Raw genomic sequence first — 24,879 nt, 5'->3', positions numbered from 1 at the left:
CCATCAGTGACTGTTTGCCAGTCCTAATGAGCCTCATCAGAGCCTCTTTTGTTGTTATTCAACTGTTACAGACTGGAGTCTAAGCTAAACCCCAGCACCACATTTCACACTCAGAAAAGCAAGACAGGGATGGGGGTGTGGTTCCCCACAACCTGCTCCCCACATGGACAGTTCCAGACAGTTCCACCTGTGGACGGTGGAGGCGTATTGCTCTGCCGAGAGGATGGGACCGTGGCTACCACACTCTTCTCCCCAGCAGGCATTTCCTGTAAATTGGCCAGACACTCAAGTCTCCAAATAGTGTGTGCTTGTTCCCCAAGTGTTAGATATGGCTAGTACTGGATGTGGACTCCCAAGCCACAAAGCTTTGCTTCTAAAATATACCTCATCATTATATGTTAAATAGCAAAACATTAATTTCCCCAGGAAGTTCTGATGAAGCAGAGGTTTTACTTTGGTCATATGCTCTGGTCTTTGCTATGAAGGGGTGAATGGGGCTGTCAAGGGCACATGCCTCAGTGTGGAGGAGAGGGAAGAGAGGGGACAGAGAGGAAGAGGAGAGGGAGGGAGAAAGAGAAGAAGGGGAGGACTGTGTGTAGCTTAACTCCTTCCTTTTTTTTTTTTCCGAGACAGTATTTCTCTATGTAGTCCTGGCCCTGGGTGTCCTGGAACTCATTCTGTAGACCAGGTTGGCCTCGAACTCAGAGATACATCTACCTCTGAGTGCTGGGATTAAAGGTGTGCACAACTACTGCCCTGTTTAACTTCTTATATTACTTGGTTTTTCTCATCTCAGTGGGAAAATAACTGGTAAGAAGAAGCAGCAGCCTGAAGGAGCATTTAATTTGGCTCATGGTTTACAGAGGGACACATCCATCTTAGAGGAAGGCATGAAGGTGGGACTGTGAAGTGGCTGGTTAGCCTGGATCCACAGTCAGGAGCAGAGAGCGCTGATGTCAGGCAGCTTCCTCATTTCCCACCTTTGCCAGTCTGGCATCCTCACCCGTGGAATAGTGCCACCTGCACTCAAGCTGGGTCTTCAGTCAAAACTCTGGAAACACCCTCAAAGGCATGTCTCCTACATGCTTTTAAATCCAGTCAGGCTGACAGTGAAGACTAAGCCCCTTTCTGGAACTGTCCTACAGTGACTCCAACCCACCTGCTGCCTCTGCCTCAGGCTCCAACCCAGCAAGACTTCTTCCTCCCATTGTCAGGCCCCTTTCCCAGTCTTCCCACACCTTGGGGCCTCCTTCCCTTCCAGCACTCCCTTTTGTGAGCTCAGAGCTCCCGCCAACATGTGGTGCTCATCCTTGACTCCACCCTGCCATTTCTGATCCTCTGCACTGTCTGCACTCTCTGACTCCAGGCTACCTCTGCATGACCTTTTCTCCCAGCTCTTCTCCGGTCCAGCTGAACTAGTGGGAGCATCTTGCTTTCCCAGACTGTGTGACTGGTGCTGGCACTGTAGCTTACATTTCAAGGTTTCTATTGGAAGGAGGAACATCACAGGGAGGTGCTCCTCATCTACCCCCTGGGCACTCTCTTCTGGTAATAGTAGTTAAGAAAAGAAGTCCTGTTGTCCTGTGGGGTATTGCTGGCATAGGTGGGATGAGGCTAGTTATTTTAATATATTCCTTACTGAGATCATCACACTTACAGCACCCATCTCCCCTGCTGACTAGAGCAATAAACACCTCCTGCCTATGGGAGAACCTGCTGGTCCACAGCAACTCCTTGGGTCAGAAAGCCATATTCAACTGCAGTGTTTTTTGTTTTTTTTTTTTTTTGTTTTTGTTTTTGTTTGTTTTTTTTTAACCATGTTGACTTCAGTGGGAAAATAATTCTGAACTAGCCAATGGTGTTGTTCTTTTGCTATAATTATTGCCTATGAAACACAAACACAAGACTCAGCGTCCACGCAGAGTTTGAGAGAGGGGAGAGAAAGGGGGGTAGCTGGTGGCCAACCGAAAGCAGGGGAGAGAGAGAAAGAAGAGAGAGAGAGAAAGAGCAAGAGAGAGAGAGAAAGAAGGAGCAAGAGAGAGAGAAGGAGCAAAAGAGAGAGGAGCCAAAAAGGGAGGCGCACTTGGCGCCCTTGCTTTATAAGGGAAACTTGCACATGTGTAACTGAGTCCCCTGGCAGCCAGGTAAAGCTTGAACAGCCAGGTAAGTCATGACATAGAGAAGACATGGCCATGAGCGTCCTGCCCATCATCAGGGGGCAGGGTCAGCAGACTGCTGGTTCCCAACAAATGGTTGGGATGTACTATTTTCTGGATGCTACCATCTTTCCTCTGCCTGGATTACCACACAAAGCCAGGCTAGGGGAGCCTCATCTGGGGCTCCGGTAATGCCTCAAGGTTGTTGAAAGTCAGGAGCTTAGCTTTTTTTTAAAACGCTACTTAGAACTGCTGCTGCTCTGAGACTTGTCCTCAGAGACTGGAGTCTTTAATCTTCAAAAATCCCTTAGAAAACTGGGAACAGGAGGACAAAAGGACACCCACAGGAGGACGTGAGGAATTGTTATTCAGTAGTTGTCAATGTGTGGCTGTGTGGCTATGATTCCAGACAGAGCTATTGGAAGCCTACTGTGATGAGGTACTTGGTACCAGGGAGACATACCTGCTCCCCCACTCGCTCTCTGTGCTCACAGTTTTTAATATAGGAAAGGAGGTAAGCCATCACCCAAGTAGCAATACCGTTCTGTGCCATGCAAAAGCCCCCAATATTCCAATGTGGGTACAGCCGATAGGATCTGTGGGTAGCTCCAGAGTGACCCCAGTCAACAACCAGCAAGGAAGCGAGTACTTTAGCCCAGAGCTGCGCAGAACCAAACCCTGCCAAGGAACTGGAGGGGTCTGAGAAGTGCATGTTTCTCCAGGCACAAGCTCAGCTCAGTCTGTACCTTGATTCTGGCATTCTAAGTTCCTCACTGGGGAGTTCATTGGAATACGTTGAGAGTAGAAAAGTGTTTGAGAGCTGATAAGCTTGGGTGTGTTGGCGAGGTCACAGTAAAGAAGGGCCTTCCTTCCAGAGCAAGGACTTCTGAGAGAAGGTGAAAGGAAAGGCTTTCTCACTTGGGTTTCAGCTTTATGTCCATCTCCAAGCGTTTGCTACAAGCTGAGCCTCTGAATGTGGCTCATGCAGGGTTCTTAGTGAGTGCTGGCCTGCACGGAGTTCAGGCCAGAAGAATATCAGGTACAGCCAACAGCTCCATCTGGGCCACAGAAAACATTTCTATGGAAGACTGGAGCTAACTGTGCATGAGTGTTAGCCACCACCTCCCCCCTGCTGAACTGAACCCACATGAACTTGAACCCTCAGTGATCAAGTCCAGCTGCATTCTCTTCCCTCCTGAGAGCAGGTACTGCATTGATGGCATACTTAGCTTTTAGGAGCTTTTATGGCATTTCCCTCTATCCCTACAAATAAACTGAAGCCCTGTCTACGAGCAGACAAGCTTGAGAGAGAGCCAAGAGGCTGCCTGAGCTGCTTATCTATGAGGTGGGGCTCCATTCTCACTTGGATTTTTCCTTTGCCACCTTGCACAGGGTGACTGGGTGGATTATCTATCTGTTGCTCACAGTACCATGTTTTGAGAATGAAAACTAACTGCCAGTATAATAACGAAAAGCCAGGTCTACTTCCGGTTTTGAGAGAACTGCACTTTCTAAACTCCACCCGAATGGACATGTAAACCTCTACCTCCCTGACCCCACTCTCCTAAGAACTGCTGAGACAGACTAGAATGATCCAAACAACTCTATTAAGTCAAAAGGAAAAATCAGAAAGCAATAAACACACAGGAAAGAATTGCCAAACCAAACCAAAGCCAGATTTTCCTAGTCTAGGTCTCTGATCCTGGAACAAACAGTCCAGCCACAGTCCCCTGCAGATGGCTGACTTCCTGTCCCCACTCACTGCCCATCTGCTTCTGTCTGGTGGGTACTACCTCATCTTCTGCCATGGGGCATCAAGCTCTTATGTAGAGGTCGAATTGTGCAGCCCAACTCCCTACTCCTCAGCTGTGAAGACATCTTTATTGAGTTGTTGAGTGTATCTGGACTTCAATTTCCTCATGGGAAAATAACGTTGTTGAGAATGTCTGCCTAGGGCACAGGCAGTAGGGGACTGCACTGCCCATATCTTGTTCACAATAGTAAGCTACCAAAATTAACCTGTTTTCCTTTACCTCTGTGCTCCTGCAGCTAGCATGTAAGTGGTAAGGTATTTTTTTTTCTCTCTAGGGCTGACTTCTAAAGATTCTCCTCCATGCTTGTTCTAGTTTGCTTTCTGTTGCTGTGATAAAAAACACTCTTACCAAAATCAGTGTAGGAAAGAAGGGGGTTTATTCCATCTCGCAATTCCCTGGTTATATAACCCATCATTGAGGGAAGTCAGGGCAAGAACTCCAGGCAGGAACCTGAGATACTAGGAGGGGCCTATGTTTGGTGCCTCATAGTTGTTGGGAAGTCAGAAACTTAGCATTTATAGGTTGCTCAGATCTTCTGGAGGAATGTCACTTTGTAGCTTTCTCTGTGGCACATGCCCAGCTAGCTTTCCTGCCTGGGGATGGTAATGCCCACAGTGGGTTTGGGTACTTCCACATCTATCCCCAATCAAGACAATTGCTTACAGATAATGCAATCTGGCCAGGCTTTTAATTGAGACTCCTTCAGATGATTCTAGGTTGTGTCAACTTGACAGCTGAAGCTAACTAGGACAATGTCCATCCTATGTGGAACACTCTGAGCTATTTTCTAAGTGTACTATGTAGATCACACAAAACTACATGTTTCACATTTGTTGTGTGATAGTTGGCCTTGTGTAGACTGTGTGGTTAATTCTCTAGTTCTTTTCTGTTAAAAGCAGCTGACTTAATCCCTGTTCTATTACTGGGAAGAGACACCATGACCTAAGCAACTACAAAAGAAAGCATTTAATTGGGAACTTGCTTAAAGTTTCAGAGGGTTAGTCTGTTATCATCATGGCAGGGAGAAGGCAGGCATGGTGCTGAAGGAGTAGTTGAAAGCTTTACATCCTGACCCACAGGCAGCAGGAGATAGATAGATAGATAGATAGATAGATAGATAGATAGATAGATAGATAGATAGATAGATGATAGATAGGGAGGTAGATGGATGGATACATACATACATGCATACATATATACATACATACATACATACTGGATATCTTAGAGTTTCTATTACTATGAAGAGACACTATGATCACAGCAACTCTTATAAGGGAAAACATTTCGTTGGGGTGGCTTACAGTTCTGAGGTCCATTATCATAATAGCAGGAAGAATGGAGGCACATAACCAGACATGATGCTGGAGAGGTAGCTTAGAGGTCTTTGTCCAGATCCTCAGGCAAGAGGAAAAGAAAATAACGCTGGGCCTGGCCTGAACATTTGGCCCTCAAAGCCAACCCCCAGTGATGTACTTCCTCCAACAAGCCACACTTTCTAATAGTGCCTCTCTCTATGAACATGTGGGAGCCATTTTCATTCAAACCACCACATTGGGCCTGGCATGGCCTTTTAAACTTCAAAGCTCATCCCAAGTGACACACCTCCAACAAGGACATACCTACTCCAACAAGACCATGCCTCCTAATCCTTCCAAACAATGTATCAACTGGGGACTAAGCCTGCAAATATATGAACCAGTGGAGGCATTCTTGTTCAAACCATCGAAGCCACAGAACCTCACATTAGGCTGTTTAACTGAAAATGGGGGAAACTAAAATTGAACTTGTGTACTTGGACAAAAAGGGGGTGGGGATAATTTATTGGCTCTAAGGCATGAACACCAACCAGAAGCTTTTGTGTTTTGTGTTTTTACATTTTGTATTTTCACTGTTCTTTTGATAATTATAAACCCAGTTTTCCCATGAGGCATGCTGCTGCAAGAGTCATGTTCAGACCTCCAAAAGAAAGGAGATGGAATGCTGGTAAACCTAACATTTTGTATGAGGAGGACTCTGACTGGCCTGCTTAGAATAGCAGTCTTAGACCCAATCACTGTGACAGAAGGTGGGCAAGGTACTTAGGTGTTGACAGAAGTGAGCCCAGCTTGCCTCAGATGCTTACCCTCAACCAGTCTCTGTGGTCAGGGTGGTGAGCTCTTGTAAGAATATGGCAGCTACTTGTTCCTAATAAACAGAACTTAGCCTAAGCACCATCCTAAAAAGGCTTTGCAGTGGGAAGTACCTGGTACATAGAATAGCAGATGTCTCCACACAGCTCTGCTGCCTGTCCATGCTCTCTTCCTTTGCTTTGGAGAGAAACAGGCTTGACTAGAACTCGAAAACCAATCAATACATCACCATGAACATCTGCCATATGTTATGAAATATGAGGAAATTGTACCCAGCTGCTGTCATCTGAACGTTGCTGTCTCCCCAATTCCCATGTTGAAACTTACCTTCACTGTAGGTGGTGATTTCTCATGAGGGCCTGATGGGGTTAGTAACGTCACTATTTTTGTGTCACTGTGATCAGAATGCCCAACAGAAACAACTTAAGGAAATGTTCACTTTGTCTTAGAATTTCAGAAAGTGTAGTCCATGATGGCCTGGTTCATCAGCTGCACATCGATGACTGTGTACCAGAGACAGTCGGCTAATTTCACTATAGACAGGTAACAGAGCCAGGCAGGACCAGGGACTGGGTACCACTTTCAGGGTCCACCCCTAGTGGCTCGCTTCCCCCATTGAAGCCCCATGTCCTGGAGGTTCCAGATACTCCCCAATAGGGTCAGTTTCAGAATAAGCATTCAAAACATGGACCTGTGGGGGCTATTTGAGATTCAGAACCCAATGTTTTGATAAGAGAGATTCATGGGAGTCTGATTGCCTCTTTCTCCTCACAAAGATCCAGTAGTAAGATGGTATCTATGAAGAACAGGCCTTCATCAGACAGCAAAACAGCCACTACCTCGCTCTTGAATTTCTCAGCCTCCAGAACTGTGAACACTAAAGTTGACTGCTTACAAATTACTCTGTGTAAGGCAGGCATTTTTTTTTTTTACAGCAACCCAGTGGGTTAAAACACACCTTGAGGGGTAGAGGGCCCATGCTCTGTGTTCTCCCAGTCTAATTGCACCCAGCTTAGGTTCCTGTGCTAGGGTGGGTTTTTGTTTTGTTTTTTTCCCCTGTGTGTACAGCTGTTAGGATGGTGGGGATCAACCTTTTGAGAAAGGGAACACATTGTCACTGTAACACCACAGAAAGCATCTTCAACCCCTGAGTCCCCATTTCAGGGGGCCACACATATTTGGAGCTACATCAAATATTGTCATGTTGTGGGGCCATCACTTTGTTTTTGTCACTAAATATTTTCTTCTTGTTTTTCCTCCCTCGCTATCTTGGTTTTCCTTTTAAGACCAAGATAAGATGTTTCTGGTTTTCTCAAGGTTCTTTTGATGAAATATTTCTAATTTATATTTGTATTTCTCTTGTAGCCTGGGGAGCATTTTTATGTGCACAGAGTCTTCTTTTGTAATCTTATCCAAGACAAACTTCTGATTCTCTTTTCAAAAAGTCACTACTAAGAAAAATAAAACTTAAAAGCCAGCTTACCAAAAACATTATGGAAGGAGCATAGTCTCACAGGGGAAGGCACTCTGCTCCAGAGTTTTAAAATGTCTCTTGGTAAAGGGTTAGGGGATGGATAGCTTTGTGGACTATGTAGTTTCTGCCATGATCATTCAACTTAGTCATTGTAGTTCGGATGTAGCAATGGATCAGAAACAAATGAGTGTGCAGGACTGTTTTTCATTAAAACTTTATTTATAAAAAACAGATGGTAGGCCAGTTTTCAGCTGACCTGAGATTTCAAGCATTTCCTGCTTTTCAACTGAGAAAAACTGTAGTTCAAAACTGTAAGGTGGATGGGTGTCATTTTTATTCCCATTTCATGGATGTGGTGGTCTGAATGAAAATGACTCTCATAGGAGCCTAGGGAGTAGCCCTATTAGAAGTATGATTTTGTTGTAGGTATGCCCTTGTTGAAGAAAGTGTGTCACTGGGGATGGGCTTTGGGGTTCCAAATGCTCAAGCCAGATTCAGTGGCACTTTCTCTTTCCATTGCCTGAAGATCTAGATGTAGAATTCTAAGCACCTCTCCAACACCGTATCTGCCTGTATGTCTCCATTCTTCCCACCATAATGATGGACTTAACTTCGAAACTGTAAGCCAGTCCCAATTAAATGTTTTCCTTTATAAAACTTGCTGTGGCCATGGTATCTCTTCATAGCAATAGAAACCATAACTAAAAACCAAAGTTTTGAGAATGAAGCTCACCATGATCTTTGGAGGTTTGGGATGAAGAGGTGTAAGATCATTCTATTGTGGAAGTGATTGCATGGTGGAGGACTCATCCTAAGCTGGTATACTTGCATACACACTTACATAAACCATCCACAAACACACATGCACATGTATAGACACAAATATACATATACACATATGCAAGCATACCTGTATGTAGTATATATAAGCACTCACATACATGCATATATGTGTATGCATACACATAGATACACACATATGCATATGTGCACATGTATACATCTACACATATGTATATACACACAGATATAAACACATACTTATACACACATGAACACATAGAGATATACACACAGATATGCAAACATATGCATATGCACACATGCCTGCACATGCAAATACATTCACACATATACATACACACACACATATGTGTGCATACATACAGACAACATGGAAACATGCATGTGCATATAAATGCTCACCACAGCAGCCTTACCATATGGAAAACTTGGGAATAACTTAAATGTTCAATAGTAAATTCTTCTTGCAAAATAATATAAAACCATGAAAATGAGATTTGTTATAAAATCCCTTATTAGTTTATGCTAAGTGACATGAAGTGGGAAAATGTAACCATGAAACCTCAGCTAATTAAAATAAAGAGTAAGTATGTAGAGAAAAAGATTGACAGTAAGTACGCCTACATGGAAAGGGTTTTTCTCTGTAGAAGATTGTCTGGGATTTTACTTGATGGGTATGTATATATGAGTATGGGTGTGTGTGGGTGGTGGTATTTTTCTACAGTGATCATGTTACCTACAGAACAGAAAAGCATCTCAAGAGAAAAATATTAGACTAAATTCTTACTGCTCTCAGCCTGAGGCTAAGCTCTTCATATTCTGAGGTTGGCTTGATGTCCTGTCTCCCAGAGAAGCCAGGATCAGGCTGGACCACACCAGAGGCCTTGGGGGATGCGCCCTGTGTGGCTTTCTGGTTCATAAGGCTCACAAATTGCTGCCTAGAACCTTCTAGCACTTTGCACTCTAGCCCCTAACATAAGTTGGATTCTCTTCACATAATCCTGAAAAGTAGGGATGTGACTCTATTTTCCAGTCAAATAAATTGAGCCTCAGAGAAGGTCAATGACCTGTTTAAATGCCCATACCTGCTATGGGGAGCAGCTATGTCTTAGATCTGTCTGCCCCGTTGTGTTTGAAATAGCACGCTCTGCTGTTCTCACTCACTGCCAGCTCTCCTATAACAGATTCAGAATGATATGTGTTTCCAGATGTATTGGAAAGTGCCTGGGGCCCCTGTGGTAAAGGCAGATGTTGCATGACTGGCTTAGCTGAGTGGATGCCAGGGCCACAGAGAAGCTCCTCGTGTCTCTTCTAGGAAATGGATGCCCATGGGATCAGATGCTCACAGAGTTCAAGGAACAGGGAAACCACATGTATTAGTTACTTTACTCATCTTTGTGACAAAATGTTTAACAGAAGCAGCTTCATAGAGGAAGGGTTTATGTTAGTTCACAGTTTGAGTCCAGCATAAAGGGAAAATCTTGGTGCAGTTCATGATGATAGAAGTATATGGCCTCGCTTCTTACATAACAGCCCAGCCAGCAAGCAGAGTCAGACCTGATGCAGGGCCAAGCTATAACCCTCAAGCCTGGACTCCAGTACCCTAAGCCCCATGTCATAAAGATCACCCAACATTCCCAAATAGCACTGTCAGCTGGGGAGCAAGTGTTCACACTCAAAAGCCTGTGGAGGATATTTCACATTCAAATCATACCCCAGGAGAACCAGACTGAAAGAGGTAACAGTTTGGAAAGCTGTGGCCCAGTGATGATACTGAGATAAAATTTCACATGAGAAACAATAGGTGTGATGGCAAAGGAGGGGCCTCCTGGAGGAGACCAGAAGGCTTCAGATGGAGCAGGGTGAATACTGAGTGGGGGCGGGGCATGTCAGGATATGGACTCTGAGACCCCAGGGCATGATGGCAGGTCTTGAAGTGAGGAGGCAGGGAGTGATTTGCCAGATTCTAAAGTGAAAGAGGAATGGTTTGGGATAAGACTCAGTAGTAGAATGCTTGCTGAGCACGTGCAAAATCCTGGGCTCTGTCCCCGGCATCTCTAAAATAAAGAAAATGTTTAAAGTGAAGACTGTTACCAGAAGACTGAAGTCACAGAGGAGTGGCAGGTAGGCACAGAAGGTACAAGGACAGAATCAGCAAAGGTTTGAGGGAGGGAGCATGCGCGCCTGCGCGCGCACGTGTGCTCACGCATGCGTAAGCAAGAGCATTCTGTCCTGGGGACTGCTGTGTGGACAGTAAGAGGTCAGCCTGGTTCTTACTGAGGCATTGGCTGAGGAAATCACTGTGAAGGGCTGACTTTTCACAAGGCAGCTTGTTTTGGTGGGGGGAGCATTTAGAGGGCACTGGGAGAACTTATGGGAAGGAGAGAAGGGGTATGGGCCAAGCAGGAGATGACTATGGAGTTTAGTCAAGCAGAGGAAGATGGAAAGCAAAAGGTAGGATGAGCCAGAGACACAAATCCTCCCACCTTGGGCTAGGGATGTTGCTCAAGATTGCGTGCTAGCCTAGCATGAGGAAGACTCTGGGTTCAGCCCCTGGAACTTTAAGAAAACAAGTCATCCTGTCCATGAGGAGGAGGATGGAAGTAGAGAAGGGTTGCTGGAAGAAGTCAGCACTGGCCTCGACTGACTGCTGCTGGGCATCTGTTGGCGCTAGCCTGGAACATCCAAAGCATCCAGAGCCAAGGCCGTGGGTCAGAGGAGCTAAATATCAGCATGGTCTCCATGTTCATTCCTTCTGAAGCCCCACTGAGAGCCAGCCCAAGCCCAGGGCCTGAGAGCTGAGATGTATTCATATGACCACAGTTTGTGATCCAGGGACCAGAGCCTGCGATGGCCACCTGAGTTTATGACTCTTCACTACTATGATTGTCAGATCCAGTCCATATACCCCTCTCAGGAGCACACCTACAACACAGTCAGGCATGCTTGCATTCCTGAAGAGCCTGGAATGGGGGCTCACTGGGCCCAAGGAAACCCAAGAAGCATGTGGAGAAACAAACGTTGGGGCAGTTGTCTCTCAGGGTCCCCACAGCAGCTCATGAAGATGTGTTTGTTCATTTCCTCATGTTGCGCCACAAGCGAACTTCGCAGCTGGGATTTATTTTCAGAGCACTTTGGAATTTGACAGACCCGCCTGCCTCCTGCTTCACAGCTGAAACCTCTTGCCATTTGGGTGATGATAAAGCAAGTGATGGTTTACACTACAAGGGCTGTAAGAGATGCTGTCTGTGACTGAGATAGGCAGGTGTCAAAACCAGAGCATCAGACGGCACAGTCAGCAGAGCCCCAGGTCTGTTCTGCAAGGTCACTCAGCTTGCAAGTTCAGTGCTGTCTCCAGAGGGAGTTGAAGTCTGTGTGCTCGCTCAGAGGTGTCCCTCAGCGGTGGATACGATGGTGATTCTGGTATCCATATAGAGCATGCACCCACAGAGCTGCACTCCACATCTGCAGAGAATGCTGCCATGTGCCAGGGTACTTGGGGGGGGAGGGCGGCAAGCTGATCAGGCCCAGTCCAGAGCCATATTTGCCAAACAGTACCAGAGAGCCAGCTCAGGAATGCACAGGAGTACAATCTGGGGAGGTGACTGCCTGTGTTACCCATACTTGCTGTCCTCCATCTCCTTCCTCCACTAGCTCAGTAGGTCCAAAGTAAAGGAAGGTAGATCTCAATGCCCTTCTTTTTCTAGTGAGAGGGACACACTTAACTGACCCCAAAGGAGGGCCTCTCAGGCCACTTTCTCATACCGTGTCAGTCATTAGCATTTATCTCTGGGAGTCTGTTCTATCCTGTTCCATTGGTTTCTATTTGGTTCCATCCTCTCTCTTATGCCAGTAGTAATGGCCTTCTTTGTACTTAGGTCATTGAATTAGTAGTGCTGAGCAACTGTTTGTGATCACCTAGGTAACAAATGAGTGTCATGCTTGGAGTCAGTCAAGGAGAGGAGTGCTGGTGGGGGAAGGGGAAGGGAGTAGTCAAGAGCCGTGAATTGCACCAAATAGCTAGGCCCCAGGCAGAGCCAAGGAGAGCCCTGAGTTGAGCAGAGGCCAGACTATACTGGGGTATGGGATGTGGATTTTGGAGAACATTGGTGGGGAGCACGAGAAATTTTCAAGAAAGGTATGACTGTTAAGTCTACCATGTCGACCATCTGTCACTCCACCTTATTCTTTCTCATTGAACCTTGGTCTAGTCTGGCAGCCATCAAGACCCAGCAGTCCTGTCTCCATCCCCTAAAACTCCTGGGGTTGCAAACATATATAGCCATGCCCGGCTATTTTACATGGGTGCTGAGATCTGGACTTGGGTTCTCATGTTTGCACAGCAAGTATTCTTTCCCGCTGAGCCATCTTTCAAGTCCTTAATACTCTTCAGTGGAGAATTTGAGCAATTGGGTAGTGAGGGTGAAGGCCATGGAGAAAGGGCACCACTGGAGGGAAGACTCCTTCATTTGCACTTGTGAATAATAAAATGTCTGTGATGCCTACGCGACAGCTGGATATGTTGAAGCATCTAAGAAGAGTGTGGCTGCCTGGTGTTTGTCAAATATGCTGAGGAAGACTCTGGTCAAGGACATGGTAAAGGCTGTTAGAACAACAGCAGTGGAGTTCTACAGTGAGGGAAGAGAGAGTACTGAACTCTGACCCCAACAAAGGAAAACAAATTTAGAACCAAAGAAAGGGTGAGGGCTAATTGGATAAGGAATTATTAATAATAAGCATTAGGGGAGAGAGAAGTCTTGCTAGACCCACTCAGCAGAGTTCTTACTGAATGCAGGCCACAGTGATATCAATGAAGCCAGATTCTGAGGGTGGGGATTTTGTCCAAAACTGTTACTCAGCTCCCCACTACTATGATAAAATACCTGGCATAATTATTAAAGATAAAATGTTTGTCTTGGCTCATGGCTTTGGAGGTTCCAGTCAGAGAATGGTAGTTTGGACCTCTGATGGGGTGCTGGATGACGGTGGTGGTGGTGGTGGTGGTGGTGGTGGTGGTGGTGGTGTGTGTGTGTGTGTGTGTGTGTGTGTGTATGTGCCTAAAGCACAAGCTAGGTCATGCAAGGAAGAAGAGACCATTGTCCCACAATCATGAGGGACACACCAACAGTGACCTAAGCACATCTACTCGGCTCCACTTTAAAAGGGGACCAAGTGTTGAGACTTGGACCTTTGAGGTTACTCATGCAAACTTGTAACATTGATTTACCTTAAGGAGCCTTTCCAAAACTGTTCCCTTCATGCCAGAAGGGGAAGCCCAAAGCTAATCCCAGTTTCAAAGAGGACTCAGAACCTCTGTAGAGTTCTGGTTAAAAGGGAGTGTCTTTGACTTCTGTGGATGGGTGTCATGATGTCATCTAAATGCAGGAGGTAATAGAACATGTCACCAAAGATCTTCCAAGGGAAATGGGAAGGAGGAGGTCCAAGGCTCAGCACCAAGAGAGGGTAAGGGCTAAGGAAAGAGGAGCCTCACTCACAAATGAGGAGCTATCTGGAAGTCTTGGTGTTCCTGGCCAAGAAAATTATCAGGGTCATGTCGAAGAGATGGACAAAGGAAACGTGCCAAGGTATATATTTTACAATTGACATGGAGATTTCCCTGTGGCCTGGATGAGACGGTATCCATTGGAGCAGTAGGATAAAGGCATATTTCAGGGGTCCACCACTGGGAGGAGGCCAAGTTACAGACCATGAGTGTGGATAGAGCAATCTTCCAGCAGATGAAGAGAGAAGATAGTCCCTTATAGGTCACTGAAGGTTTCTGTTTGCTCTCTTGTCTATGATGGAACATTTATGACATTGCTTATACCTGGAGGCTGTAGACAGAGGGGAATGGAGATGCTGGGAATGGTTGAATGGAAAGGGACCAAGGAATAGAACAAAATCTCACTGGTGTCAGAAACATATGTGGACGTTCTACCTTTAAAGTGGGAATAAGATAGTGAGTGAAGCCAGGGAGGCAGAAGGCAAGCAGAACACACAATAGAGGTGAGGACAGAGACAATGTCTAGCTTTCTGGCTTAGATTGCAGTTTCTGGTGACACTCATGCTGGTGTTGGGAGCCTGTTTCAGAAGGAGCTGGTGAAGCTGCCTTGTAGCTGCACAGTTAACTCCCAGTGAGGTAGCTCTACCAGCAACGGACTTGAAATGGCTGCTATGGGAGAAGACATTAGGTCACTGGCACCCAGAGGTGACCTCTAAGACTTCGGCATGAACAAAACTGCACAAGGGCTGTGTGTATAAAATGACAAGAAAAGATGGAAGAGATGGAGCTCCCAGATAGAGAAAGAACTCCCAGGGAGAGAGCAGAGTGCCAGGAAGGAAGGAAAAGTTCAAGGTGGGAGGGCTGTTTGTCTTTTTTTTTTTTTTTTTTTTTTTTTTTTTTTTTTTTTGCATATAGAGTATTTTTTATTTAATTTTATATAACAAAGTCCAATTAAATGAAAACAAACATTTATACACAATATTTGGGAATTTGGGCGTCGTTCTTTCCAAACTACTTCCTGCTGGTAAGGGGCGCTGTCTTGGGGGATTCGAAGAAGATTCAGATATCCTAGCTGTAGTCTGTAGGGCTGTTTTGTCCAGCTGTTTGGAATGTAGGATCAGCTTGTACTCTGTTTCAGGCGGTCTGGTGTGATCAAACCACATTAGTCTGGAAGGAATCCACATCTTTTCATTTTCTGTGGAAACAAAAATAGAAATACTTTTCCCCAGTAACTTGTTCTTCAACTTAAATTTTGGAGTCAAAGCGTTTTTTTTTTTTTTTTTTTTTTTTTTATTATTATTTTGTACATGTCGATCCCAGTTCCCTCTCCCTCCCTCCCTCCCCTCCAGCCCTCCCTCCCTCCTTCCCTCCCTTTTGCCCTCTCTACCCTCTCCCATGCACTCTAAACACCCTCCCCTCCCAACCCCCCACCACAATACAATATGTAGGGGAATGCCATCCAGTTGGGGTCATGTAGATCTGACAGGTCCTGTGAAGTAGGGACTAGGGCTTCTCTCCTATCTCTAGAATAAGGCAGTTATCCCTCCATGGGGGATATGTTTGCAAAGTCCTTTTGTGCACCAGGGATACATCCTGGCTCCACTGTCTGAGGTCTCTTAGACTGCTCAGACCTTCTGGCTGAGACCCATATTCAGGGGAGTCCGAGTCAGACCTCTGTTGGCTTCCCAGCTATCAGTCTAGTGGCCCTTAGCTCCTCCTTGTTCAGGTAAGCTGTCTCTATGTACTTCTACCGCATGGTCTTGTCCTCTCCATCTGCTTCTGGGTTCTAGTTTGACTCAGTGTTTATGTATGGGTGTTTGCTCCTGTTTTCAACAGGCATTAGTTGAGGACTCCATGGAGAAGTTAGTTGTTGATCTCACTCTCCGGGAAGGGCATTTATGATAGCCTTTCCACGGAAGCTGAGATTGTTATTTGGGAGCAGTCTTGTAGTTCCCTCGACCTTTCTTTGTGTTCAACTTTATCTTCAAACCAATATTGGCTCCCTCTTTTATGTTCTCTCTCTCTGTCTCTGTCTCTCTCTCTCTTTCCTATTTTCCATTCCTAACCAGGCTCAATCCTCCTAGTCACACATGCCTTCCTCTCCTCCCTCTCATTTTCTCCTACTTCTCTCTCCATTAGCTGTCCTCCCCCACTATACCTGAGGTCTGGGGGACTTGTCCCTTCCCAGTTCTGTGAGGGACTTTATATGAATCTCTTAGAATACAACTTGTATCCTAGTTCCTCTGGTGATGTGAATTATAGGCTGGTGATCATTTGATCTAGGTCTAAAATCCATATATGAGTGAGTACATACTGTGTTCCTCTTTTTGTGACTGGGTTACCTCATTCAGGATGGTTTCTTCAAGTGCCATCCACTTGCCTGCGAATTTCAAGATACCATTATTTTTTTCTGCAGAGTAGTATTCCATTGTGTAGATGTGCCACATCTTCATTAACCATTCTTCAATTGAAGGGCATCTAGGTTGCTTCCAGGTTCTTGCTATTACAAATAGTGCTGCTATGAACATAGTTGAACAGATGTCTTTGTTGCATTGATGTGAATCCTTTGGGTATATGCCTAAGAGGGGGATTGCCGGGTCCTGTGGTAAACTAATTCCCATTTTCCTGAGGAACCGCCATACTGATCTCCAAAGTGGCTGTATGAGTTTGCACTCCCACCAGCAGTGGAGGAGTGTTCCACTTTCTCCACATCCTCTCCAACATAAGTCATCACTGGTGTTTCTAATTTTAGCCATTCTGGCAGGGGTAAGATGGTATCTCAAAGTTGTTTTGATTTGCATTTCCCTGATAGCTAAGGATGTGGAGCATTTTCTTAAGTGTCTTTCAGCCTTTTTGATTTCCTCCATTGAGAATTCTTTCTTCAGTTCTGTACCCCATTTTTTAATAGGGTTATTTGGTGTTTTGTTGACTAGTTTCTTGAGTTCTTTGTATATTTTGGAGATCAGCCCTTTGTCGGATATAGGATTAGTGAAAATCTTTTCCCAGTCAGTGGGCTGCCGTTTGGTCTTGTCAACTGTGTCCTTTGCCTTACAGAAGCTTCTAAGTTTGAAGAGGTCCCATTTATTAATTGTTTCTTTCAGTGTCTGTGCCCCTGGAGTTATGTTCAAGAAGCGGTCTCCTATACCAATTTGTTCAAGGGTACCTCCTACTTTCTCTTCTAAGAGGTTCAATGTGGCTGGATTGATGTTGAGGTCTTTGATCCATTTGGACTTGAGTTTTGTGCATGGCGACAGACATGGGTCTATCTGCAGTCTTCTACACACCCTCATCCAATTGTGCCAGCACCATTTGTTGAAGATGCTGTCTTTGCCCCATTGTATCATTTTAGCTGTTTTGTCGAAAATCAGGTGTTCATAGGTGCATGGATTAATATCAGGATTTTCAATTCGATTCCATTGGTCTACCTGTCTATTTTTATGCCAATACCAGGCTGTTTTCAGAACTATAGCTCTGTAGTAGAGCTTAAAGTCAGGAATGGTGATGCCTCCTGATGTTCTTTTATTGTATAGGGTTGTTTTGGCTATCCTGGGTCTTTTGTTTTTCCATATAAAGTTAATTATTATCCTTTCAAGGTCGGTGAAGAATTGTGGTGGGATTTTAATGGGGATTGCATTGAATCTGTAGATTGCTTTTGGTAAGATTGCCATTTTTACTATGTTTATCCTACCTATCCAAGAGCATGGGAGGTCTTTCCATTTTCTGGTATCTTCTTTAATTTCTTTCTTTAGAGTCACAAAGTTCTTATTATATAGATCTTTTACTTGTTTGGTAAGCGTTACACCAAGATACTTTATGTTGCTTGTGGCTATTGTAAAGGGTGATGTTTCTCTGATTTCTTTCTCTGCCTCTTTGTCGTCTGAAAAAAATAGGGCTACTGATTTTTTTTGAGTTTATCTTGTATCCTGCTAGTTTGCTGAAGGTGTTTATCAGCTGTAGGAGTTCCCTGGTAGAGTTTATTGGGTCGCTTATGTAAACTATCATATCATCTGCAAATAGAGACAGTTTGACTTCTTCCTTTCCAATTTGGATGCCCTTGATCTCCTTTTGTTGTCTTATAGCATTAGCTAGAACTTCTAGTACGATATTGAAGAGATATGGAGAGAGAGGACAGCCTTGTCTTGTTCCTGATTTTAGAGGAATTGGCTTAAGTTTCTCTCCATTCAGTTTGATGTTGGCAGTTGGTTTGCTGTATATTGCTCTTATTATGTTTAGGTATGTTCCTGTTATCCCTGACCTCTCTAATACCTTTATCATGAAAGGGTGTTGAATTTTATCGAAGGCTTTTTCTGCATCTAGGGAGATAATCATATGGTTTTTCTTTTTCAGTTTGTTTATATGGTGGATCACGTTGATAGATTTTCGTATGTTAAACCATCCCTGCAATCCAGGTATGAAGCCTACTTGATCATGGTGGATGATTTCTCTGATGTATTTTTGAATTCGGTTTGCCATTATTTTATTGAGTATTTTTGCATCGATGTTCATCAGGGATATTGGTCTGTAGTTTTCTTTCTTAGTTGTGTCTTTGTGAGGTTTGGGTACCAAAGTTATTGTGGCCTCATAAAAAGAGATTGGCAATAAACCTTCTGTTTCTATCTTGTGGAACAGTTTGAGGAGTAGTGGTATTAGTTCTTCCTTGAATGTCTGGTAGAATTCTGCACTGAATCCATCTGGCCCTGGACTTTTTTTCCTTGGAAGGCTTTCGATGACTGCTTCTATTTCATTTCGGGTTATAGGTCTATTTAAGTTGTTTGTCTGTTCTTGATTTAATTTTGGTAAGTGATAGTTATCCAGAAACTTGTCCATTTCCTTTGAATTTTCAATTTTTGTGGAATACAGATTTTCGAAGTATGACCTGAAAATTGTCTGGATTTCCTCTGTGTCTGTTGTTATGTTCCCCATTTCATTTCTGATTTTGTTAATTTGCATGTTCTGTCTCTGCTTTTTCGTTAATTTGGATAAAGGTTTATCAATCTTGTTGATTTTCTCAAAAAACCAACTCTTTGTTGCATTGATTTTTTGTATTGTTTTCCTGGTTTCTATTTTGTTGATTTCAGCCCTCAAGTTGATTATTTCCTGGCGTCTGCTCCTGCGGGGTGAATTCGCTTCTCTCTGTTCTAAGGTTTTCAGTTGCGCTGTTAATTCATTTATGTGACTATCCTCTGTTTTCTTCATATGGGCACTTAGTGCAATGAACTTCCCTCGTAGCACTGCTTTCAAGGTGTCCCATAAGTTCGGGTATGTTGTATCCTCATTCTCGTTGAATATTAGAAAGTCTTTAATTTCTTTCTTTATTTCTTCTTTGACCCAGGAGTGGTGCAATTGCACATTGTTCAGTTTCCATGAGTTTGCAGGTTTTCTGCTATTTGTATTGTTGTTGAATTCCAATTTTAAAGCATGGTGGTCCGATAAGATACAGGGGACTATTTCTATTCTCTTGTATCTGTTGAGGTTTGTTATGTCTCCTAGTATGTGGTCGATTTTAGAGAAGGTTCCATGTGGAGCAGAGAAGAAGGTATATTCTTTTGTCTTTGGATGGAATGTTCTATAGATGTCTGTTAGCCCCAGTTGAGACATAACTTCTGTTAATTCTTTTGTTTCTTTGTTGAGTTTCTGATTTGTGGTCCTGTCTAGTGTTGAGAGTGGTGTATTGAAGTCTCCCACTATAAGTGTGTGAGGTTTTATATGAGCTTTGAGTTTTAGTAGTGTTTCTTTTACGAATGTGGGTGGCTTTGTATTAGGGGCATAGATGTTCAGAATTGAGACTTTGTGTTGATGGATTTCTCCTGAGATGAATATGAAATGACCATCTTCATCTCTTTTGACTAGTTTTGGTTTGAAGTCTAGCTTGTTAGATATTAGGATAGCTACGCCTGCTTGCTTCTTATTTCCATTTGATTGGAAAATCTTTTCCCAACCCTTTACCCTGAGGTAATGTCTATCTTTGGAGCTAAGATGTGTTTCTTGTATGCAGCAGAAGGATGGATTCTGTCTTCGTATCCATTCTGTTAATCTGTGTCTTTTTATAGGTGAGTTAAGACCATTAATGTTGAGGGTGAGTAAGGACCATTGATTGTTGATGGTTGTTTGATTTAGGTTTGTTGTTGGCAGTGGTATTGTGAATATATTTGTTCTGCTTCACCCTAGGTTTCTGGTGTAGTTGGATTATCTGTTGCCTACATTTTTGTGGGCGTAGTTACCTTCCTTGGGTTGGAATTTTCCTTCCAATACTTTCTGTAGGGCTGGATTTGTAGATACATATTGGGAAAATCTGGTTTTGTCATTGAATATCTTGTTCTCTCCATCTATATTGACTGAGAGTTTTGCTGGATATAGTAGCCTAGGCTGGCATCCGTGTTCTCTTAATACTTTTAGAACATCTATCCAGGACCTTCTGGCCTTGAGGGTTTCCATGGAGAAGTCAGGTGTAATTTTGATAGGTCTGCCTTTATATGTTACCTGTCCTTTTTCCTTCGCTGCTCTTAATATTTTTTCTTTATTCTGTATGCTAGGTGTTTTGATTATTATATGTCGAGGGGTCTTTTTTCTTTGGTCCAGCCTATTTGGGGTTCGGTATGCTTCTTGTACTTTCATGGGCATGTCGTTCTTCAGATTTGGAAAGTTTTCCTCGATGATTTTGTTGAATATGTTTTCAGCACCTTTGAGCTGGGCTTCCTCACCTTCCTCTATGCCTATTATTCTTAGGTTTGGCCTTTTCATGGTGTCCCACATTTCCTGGATATTGTGTGTTAAGGATTTGTTGGATTTATGGTTTTCTTTGGTCGATGAATCTATTTCTTCTAGTTTATCTTCTGCGCCTGAGATTCTCTCTTCCATCTCTTGAATTCTGTTGGTTATGCTTGTGTCCGTGGTTTCCGATTTTTTGCCCAGCTTTTCAATTTCCAGCTTTCCTTCCATTTGTGTTGCCTTTATTTTCTCAATTTCGGTTTTCAAATCTTGAACCGTTTCCTTCACCTGGTTAATTGTTTTTTCTTGGCTTTCTGTACTTTCCTTAAGGAATTTGTTCATTTCTTCCACTTTTTTGTTTGTTTTTTCCTCTATTTCTTTAAGGGATTTTCTCATATCTTCTTTGAGGGCCTCTATCATTTTTATGATGGTGATTTTTAAGTCATACCCTTCTGCTTCCTCTGCTTTGTTGTTGTGTTCCATTCTAGTTGGTGTAGATTCCCTAGATTCTGGTGGTGTCATGTTTGTCTTTCTGTTGTTAGGTGTTCTCTTGTATTGCCTTCTTCCCATAGTTTCTTCCTGTAGGTGTTGGTGGTGTCTCTTCCCTCTCTCTATGGTCCTTCCCAGATGGGCTTATGTGGATCAAAGATTCAATGTCTGTATCTCTGTGTGGTCCAAGCTCTCTAGGAGGCTTCTCTCTGGCCAATAGCCGGGAGAAGAGGACGAGGGCTGGACTGGAACTTGAGAAGGTTTTGCAGGGTAGTGGGATCTCACTGGAAACTGGCGCTCTCCAGCTGAGACCTCGTTCTTTGGCAGGGCCCGGATTTGGGGGTCAAGGATCTTGCCTGCAGGAACTCCAAGTGGACCCGCTGAGATAGGCGGATCTCTGGGAGGGGCCTGGGACTCCAGCAGAGGACTGGAGGCGGGGTCAGGGACCAAGCCGGTGGAAATTACAGGTGGTCCCACGTGGATAGTCAGGTCTCCTTTGTTCGGAGTTGCTCCGAGAGGTCTCCGAAGTAGGGTGGACTGTTGGCTCCACCCTCTGTCCCAGTGCTCAACCAGAGCAGCAGGACCGTAGGTGGGGTAGGGCACAGGGTGGGGGGGGTAGGCTGGAGGTTGGGATGGGTGAGGGTGTATCAGAGCTCCAAGGGTGCTCTCAAAGGGGACCGGAGACAGGAGCAGCAGCGGGCTGTTTGTCTTTTAAGACAAAAATCTCCCTATGCATCCCTAACTTGCCTGGAACTCACTCTATAAACCAGGATGGCCTTGAACGTTCCAAAATCCACCTGCCTCTGCATTCTGAGTACTGGTATTAAAGGAGTGTTCCCATGCCTAGCTTGGTGGGTGTTTTGTTTTGATTTGATTTGTTTTGTTTTAAGAGATCCATATATAGTTTGCAAAGTTCAGCAAAGCAACCAGATCAAATAAAGGAAAGATGTGTTTTGGATTCAGTAGTGGGGAAGTTGTTAGTGACTTTGGCAAAGCTGTTTTCATGGGATTGGGGAGGAGGTGGCCAGACTAAAGTGGCTTGGGACTCAGGAATCCAACAGTACAGCTGACAAGTAGAGATTGCACTGAAGAAAACAAGGCCTCGTGAACCGTATGGATTCCATTTCCCTGTGAGTTTCTGCCCAATAACACTGGAGATGCTGAGAAAACCTCCCTAACCCTGATCTCAGGCAGAGGTTCATGACTAATGTACTTCTCTCCCTCAGGCCGCATCCTGGACCTGAAGACTGGGACAGTGAAGAAGGAAGGACAGCAGTCATCCATGCGCATGTGCATGGGCTCTCGACGCTCCTTCATCTGTAGGATGAGGTTTGTGGGTTAGCAAAGGCCAAGGCCAGAGGGCTTCGCTTGACCTTGCTCTTAACTTTAGGCTTTCTTGACCTGGCAGGAGAATATTCCTCTTCTGCCTCCTATACCTCCTAGTAATTCACCATTTCCCACCCATTCTGTTTTCTTTCTCTTTCATGTTCATTAATTTTTTTTTTGAGGTAGCCCTAATTGGGACTGCAATTTGCTATATAGACTAGGCTGGCTTCTAACTAGCAAAGATCCTTCTGCCTAAACCTCCCAGGTGCTGGGATTAAAAGTGTGCACCACCACACCAGCATGTTCTTGGTTTTTTTTGTTTTGTTTTGTTTTGTTTTAGGGGGGGTGGGAACAGGGCCAGGAACTGTGCTGGGGATTAAACCCAGGGGTTGTATCCCTGGGGCAAGTGCTCTGACACTGAGCTATTATTCAGCCTTTGGCTTTGGGGGATTTTTCAGTGTAGTGCAAGCTGGCTGGGACTCTTGGTTCTCTCTTCCATCTCCTCAGTGCTCTATATTTACTAACCCTGTTCCCGTATAATAACCCTGTTCCCATGTAATAACCCTGTCCCAGTGTAATAATCCTGTCCCAGTGTAATAACCCTGTCCCAGTGTAATAATCCTGTCCCAGTGTGATAACCCTGTTCTTGTGTAATAACCCTGTTCCAGTGTAATAACCCTGTTCCCGTGTAATAACCCTGTCCCAGTGTAATAACCCTGTCCCAGTGTAATAATCCTGTCCCAGTGTAATAACCCTGTCCCAGTGTAATAACCCTGTCCCAGTGTAACAACCCTGTCCCAGTGTAATGACCCTGTCCCAGTGTAATAACCCTGTTCTCGTGTAATAACCCTGTTCCCGTATAATAACCCTGTCCCCGTGTAATAACCCTGTCCCAGTGTAACAACCCTGTCCCCGTGTAATAACCCTGTCCCAGTGTAATAACCGTGTTCCCATGTAATAATCCTGTCCCAGTGTAATAATCCTGTCTCAGAGTTATAACCCTATCCCAGTGTAATAATCCTGTCCCAGTATAATAACCCTGTCCCAGTGTAATAACTCTGTTTCCCTGTACTTTGTGATTTTTTCCCCCAACTGTTCTTTGAGGGCTTTCACATGTTTTTGCCTCTTCAGGTTCTGTATTTCTCAATATGGTTTGCATTGAAACCACTGATCCCATGTTTATGCTTGTATTTCCTATAACAACCCACACCTTTTAAACTGGTTCCTAACTACTATTGATCAAATTTATTTGTTTTGATTTTGAGGCAGGGTCTCATGTGTCCCAGGCTGGCATCAAACTCTTACAGCTACAGGTGACTTTGAAGTTCTGATCTTTCTGTATTTGCTTCCTAAGTACTAAGACAATGGGGTGGGCTACCATGCCTGGTTTATATGGCATTGGAATTCCTGAACTTCCTTTGTGCTAGGCAAGCACTCTACTCACAGAGCCACATTGCAAGCCCTATTGATTTATGTTTTAAATGTAAATGGTTTGGCTTCATGTCAATTACATCATCCTAAGGATAGAGGCTGTGGTTTATACCTCTTTGACATTTTTGTTTGTTGGGTTTGAAATGTCCAGGTTAGCTCAGTCTAGCATCTACTAGCTTCCATTCTTGATCCTCATGTCTCAGCCTCCTACAGGCTGGGTTTACAAGCTTGAGCTACATTTGCCCAGATGATTCATGACTCTTTACACCTCCTTGGCTTTCAATAGAATGTTTTGTATATAGTTATTGCTTGAATTCATGGAAGATTGGGCCCAGAAGTCCTCACCCCCAGCAAAATCTGAAAGGGAAAGAGAGAGCGAGAAGGGGGGGGGGATAGGAAAAGAACCCTGGTTCTTTCTAGAGAAAAAGAAAGGTCAAGGCAGCCTTTTTTTTTTTTAATTATTAAGGTGATAAGGAGGAGTGAGAAATATAATATACTTGCAGATATCTAATAGGACGGGCAACCAGCCATGTGTAGGATATAAAATAATGAGATAGATCAGATATGGGACTATGCTGTGTCCTGTCCTGTTGGAAAAACCGAGTGCCATTACTAAGATGGGAAAGATGTCTGGGAGCTCCTTTAGAATGAAGGGGAGTAGCCATCCCTTCTAGACTGAGGTACCAACCAGACAACTAAATGGAAGAGATGAGGGGCAAATTGGATGTATAACTCTAGAAATGGAGGGAATATTAGGACTGAGGATGGACTCGGGGATCCATGTTGAGATGGCAGCTGAGCTTGGTGGACAGTCACCAGAAGGCAGTTGAGAGAGCACATCAGAGGATGCACTTGGGGCCCTGCTTCCCCATTGGCAGAAAGATGAGTTGAGCATCTAGCCAGGTGGGAGGGAATCAGAGAAAGCCAAGTATCTGAAAAGCCACTACTAAGCCCCAAATGCAAGATCTGAAGCTTCTAGGCTAATACTCAGAGTGAGAAGCAGAAGCTGGAGCCACAGGCAGGCAAGGCACACTCACTGTCT

The 24,879-nt window shown here is 44.3% G+C and overlaps 1 protein-coding gene across 7 annotated transcripts in view; it reads left to right on the top strand.

Moving 5' to 3' along the window:
• Arnt2 (aryl hydrocarbon receptor nuclear translocator 2) overlaps positions 1-24,879 on the top strand; it is a 156,519-nt gene that overhangs the window by 71,915 nt on the left and 59,725 nt on the right. For all 7 annotated transcript variants that reach the window (XM_051206556.1, XM_051206558.1, XM_051206553.1 and 4 more), the window contains exon 6: positions 22,307-22,409. In XM_051206556.1, the coding sequence (XP_051062513.1) occupies positions 22,307-22,409 (103 nt within the window). The remainder of the gene's footprint in view (positions 1-22,306; positions 22,410-24,879) is intronic.

Source organism: Phodopus roborovskii, unplaced genomic scaffold (assembly GCF_943737965.1).
Source record: "Phodopus roborovskii unplaced genomic scaffold, PHOROB, whole genome shotgun sequence".
NCBI lineage: Eukaryota > Metazoa > Chordata > Mammalia > Rodentia > Cricetidae > Phodopus > Phodopus roborovskii.
This window is presented reverse-complemented; position numbering and strand designations above follow the sequence as displayed.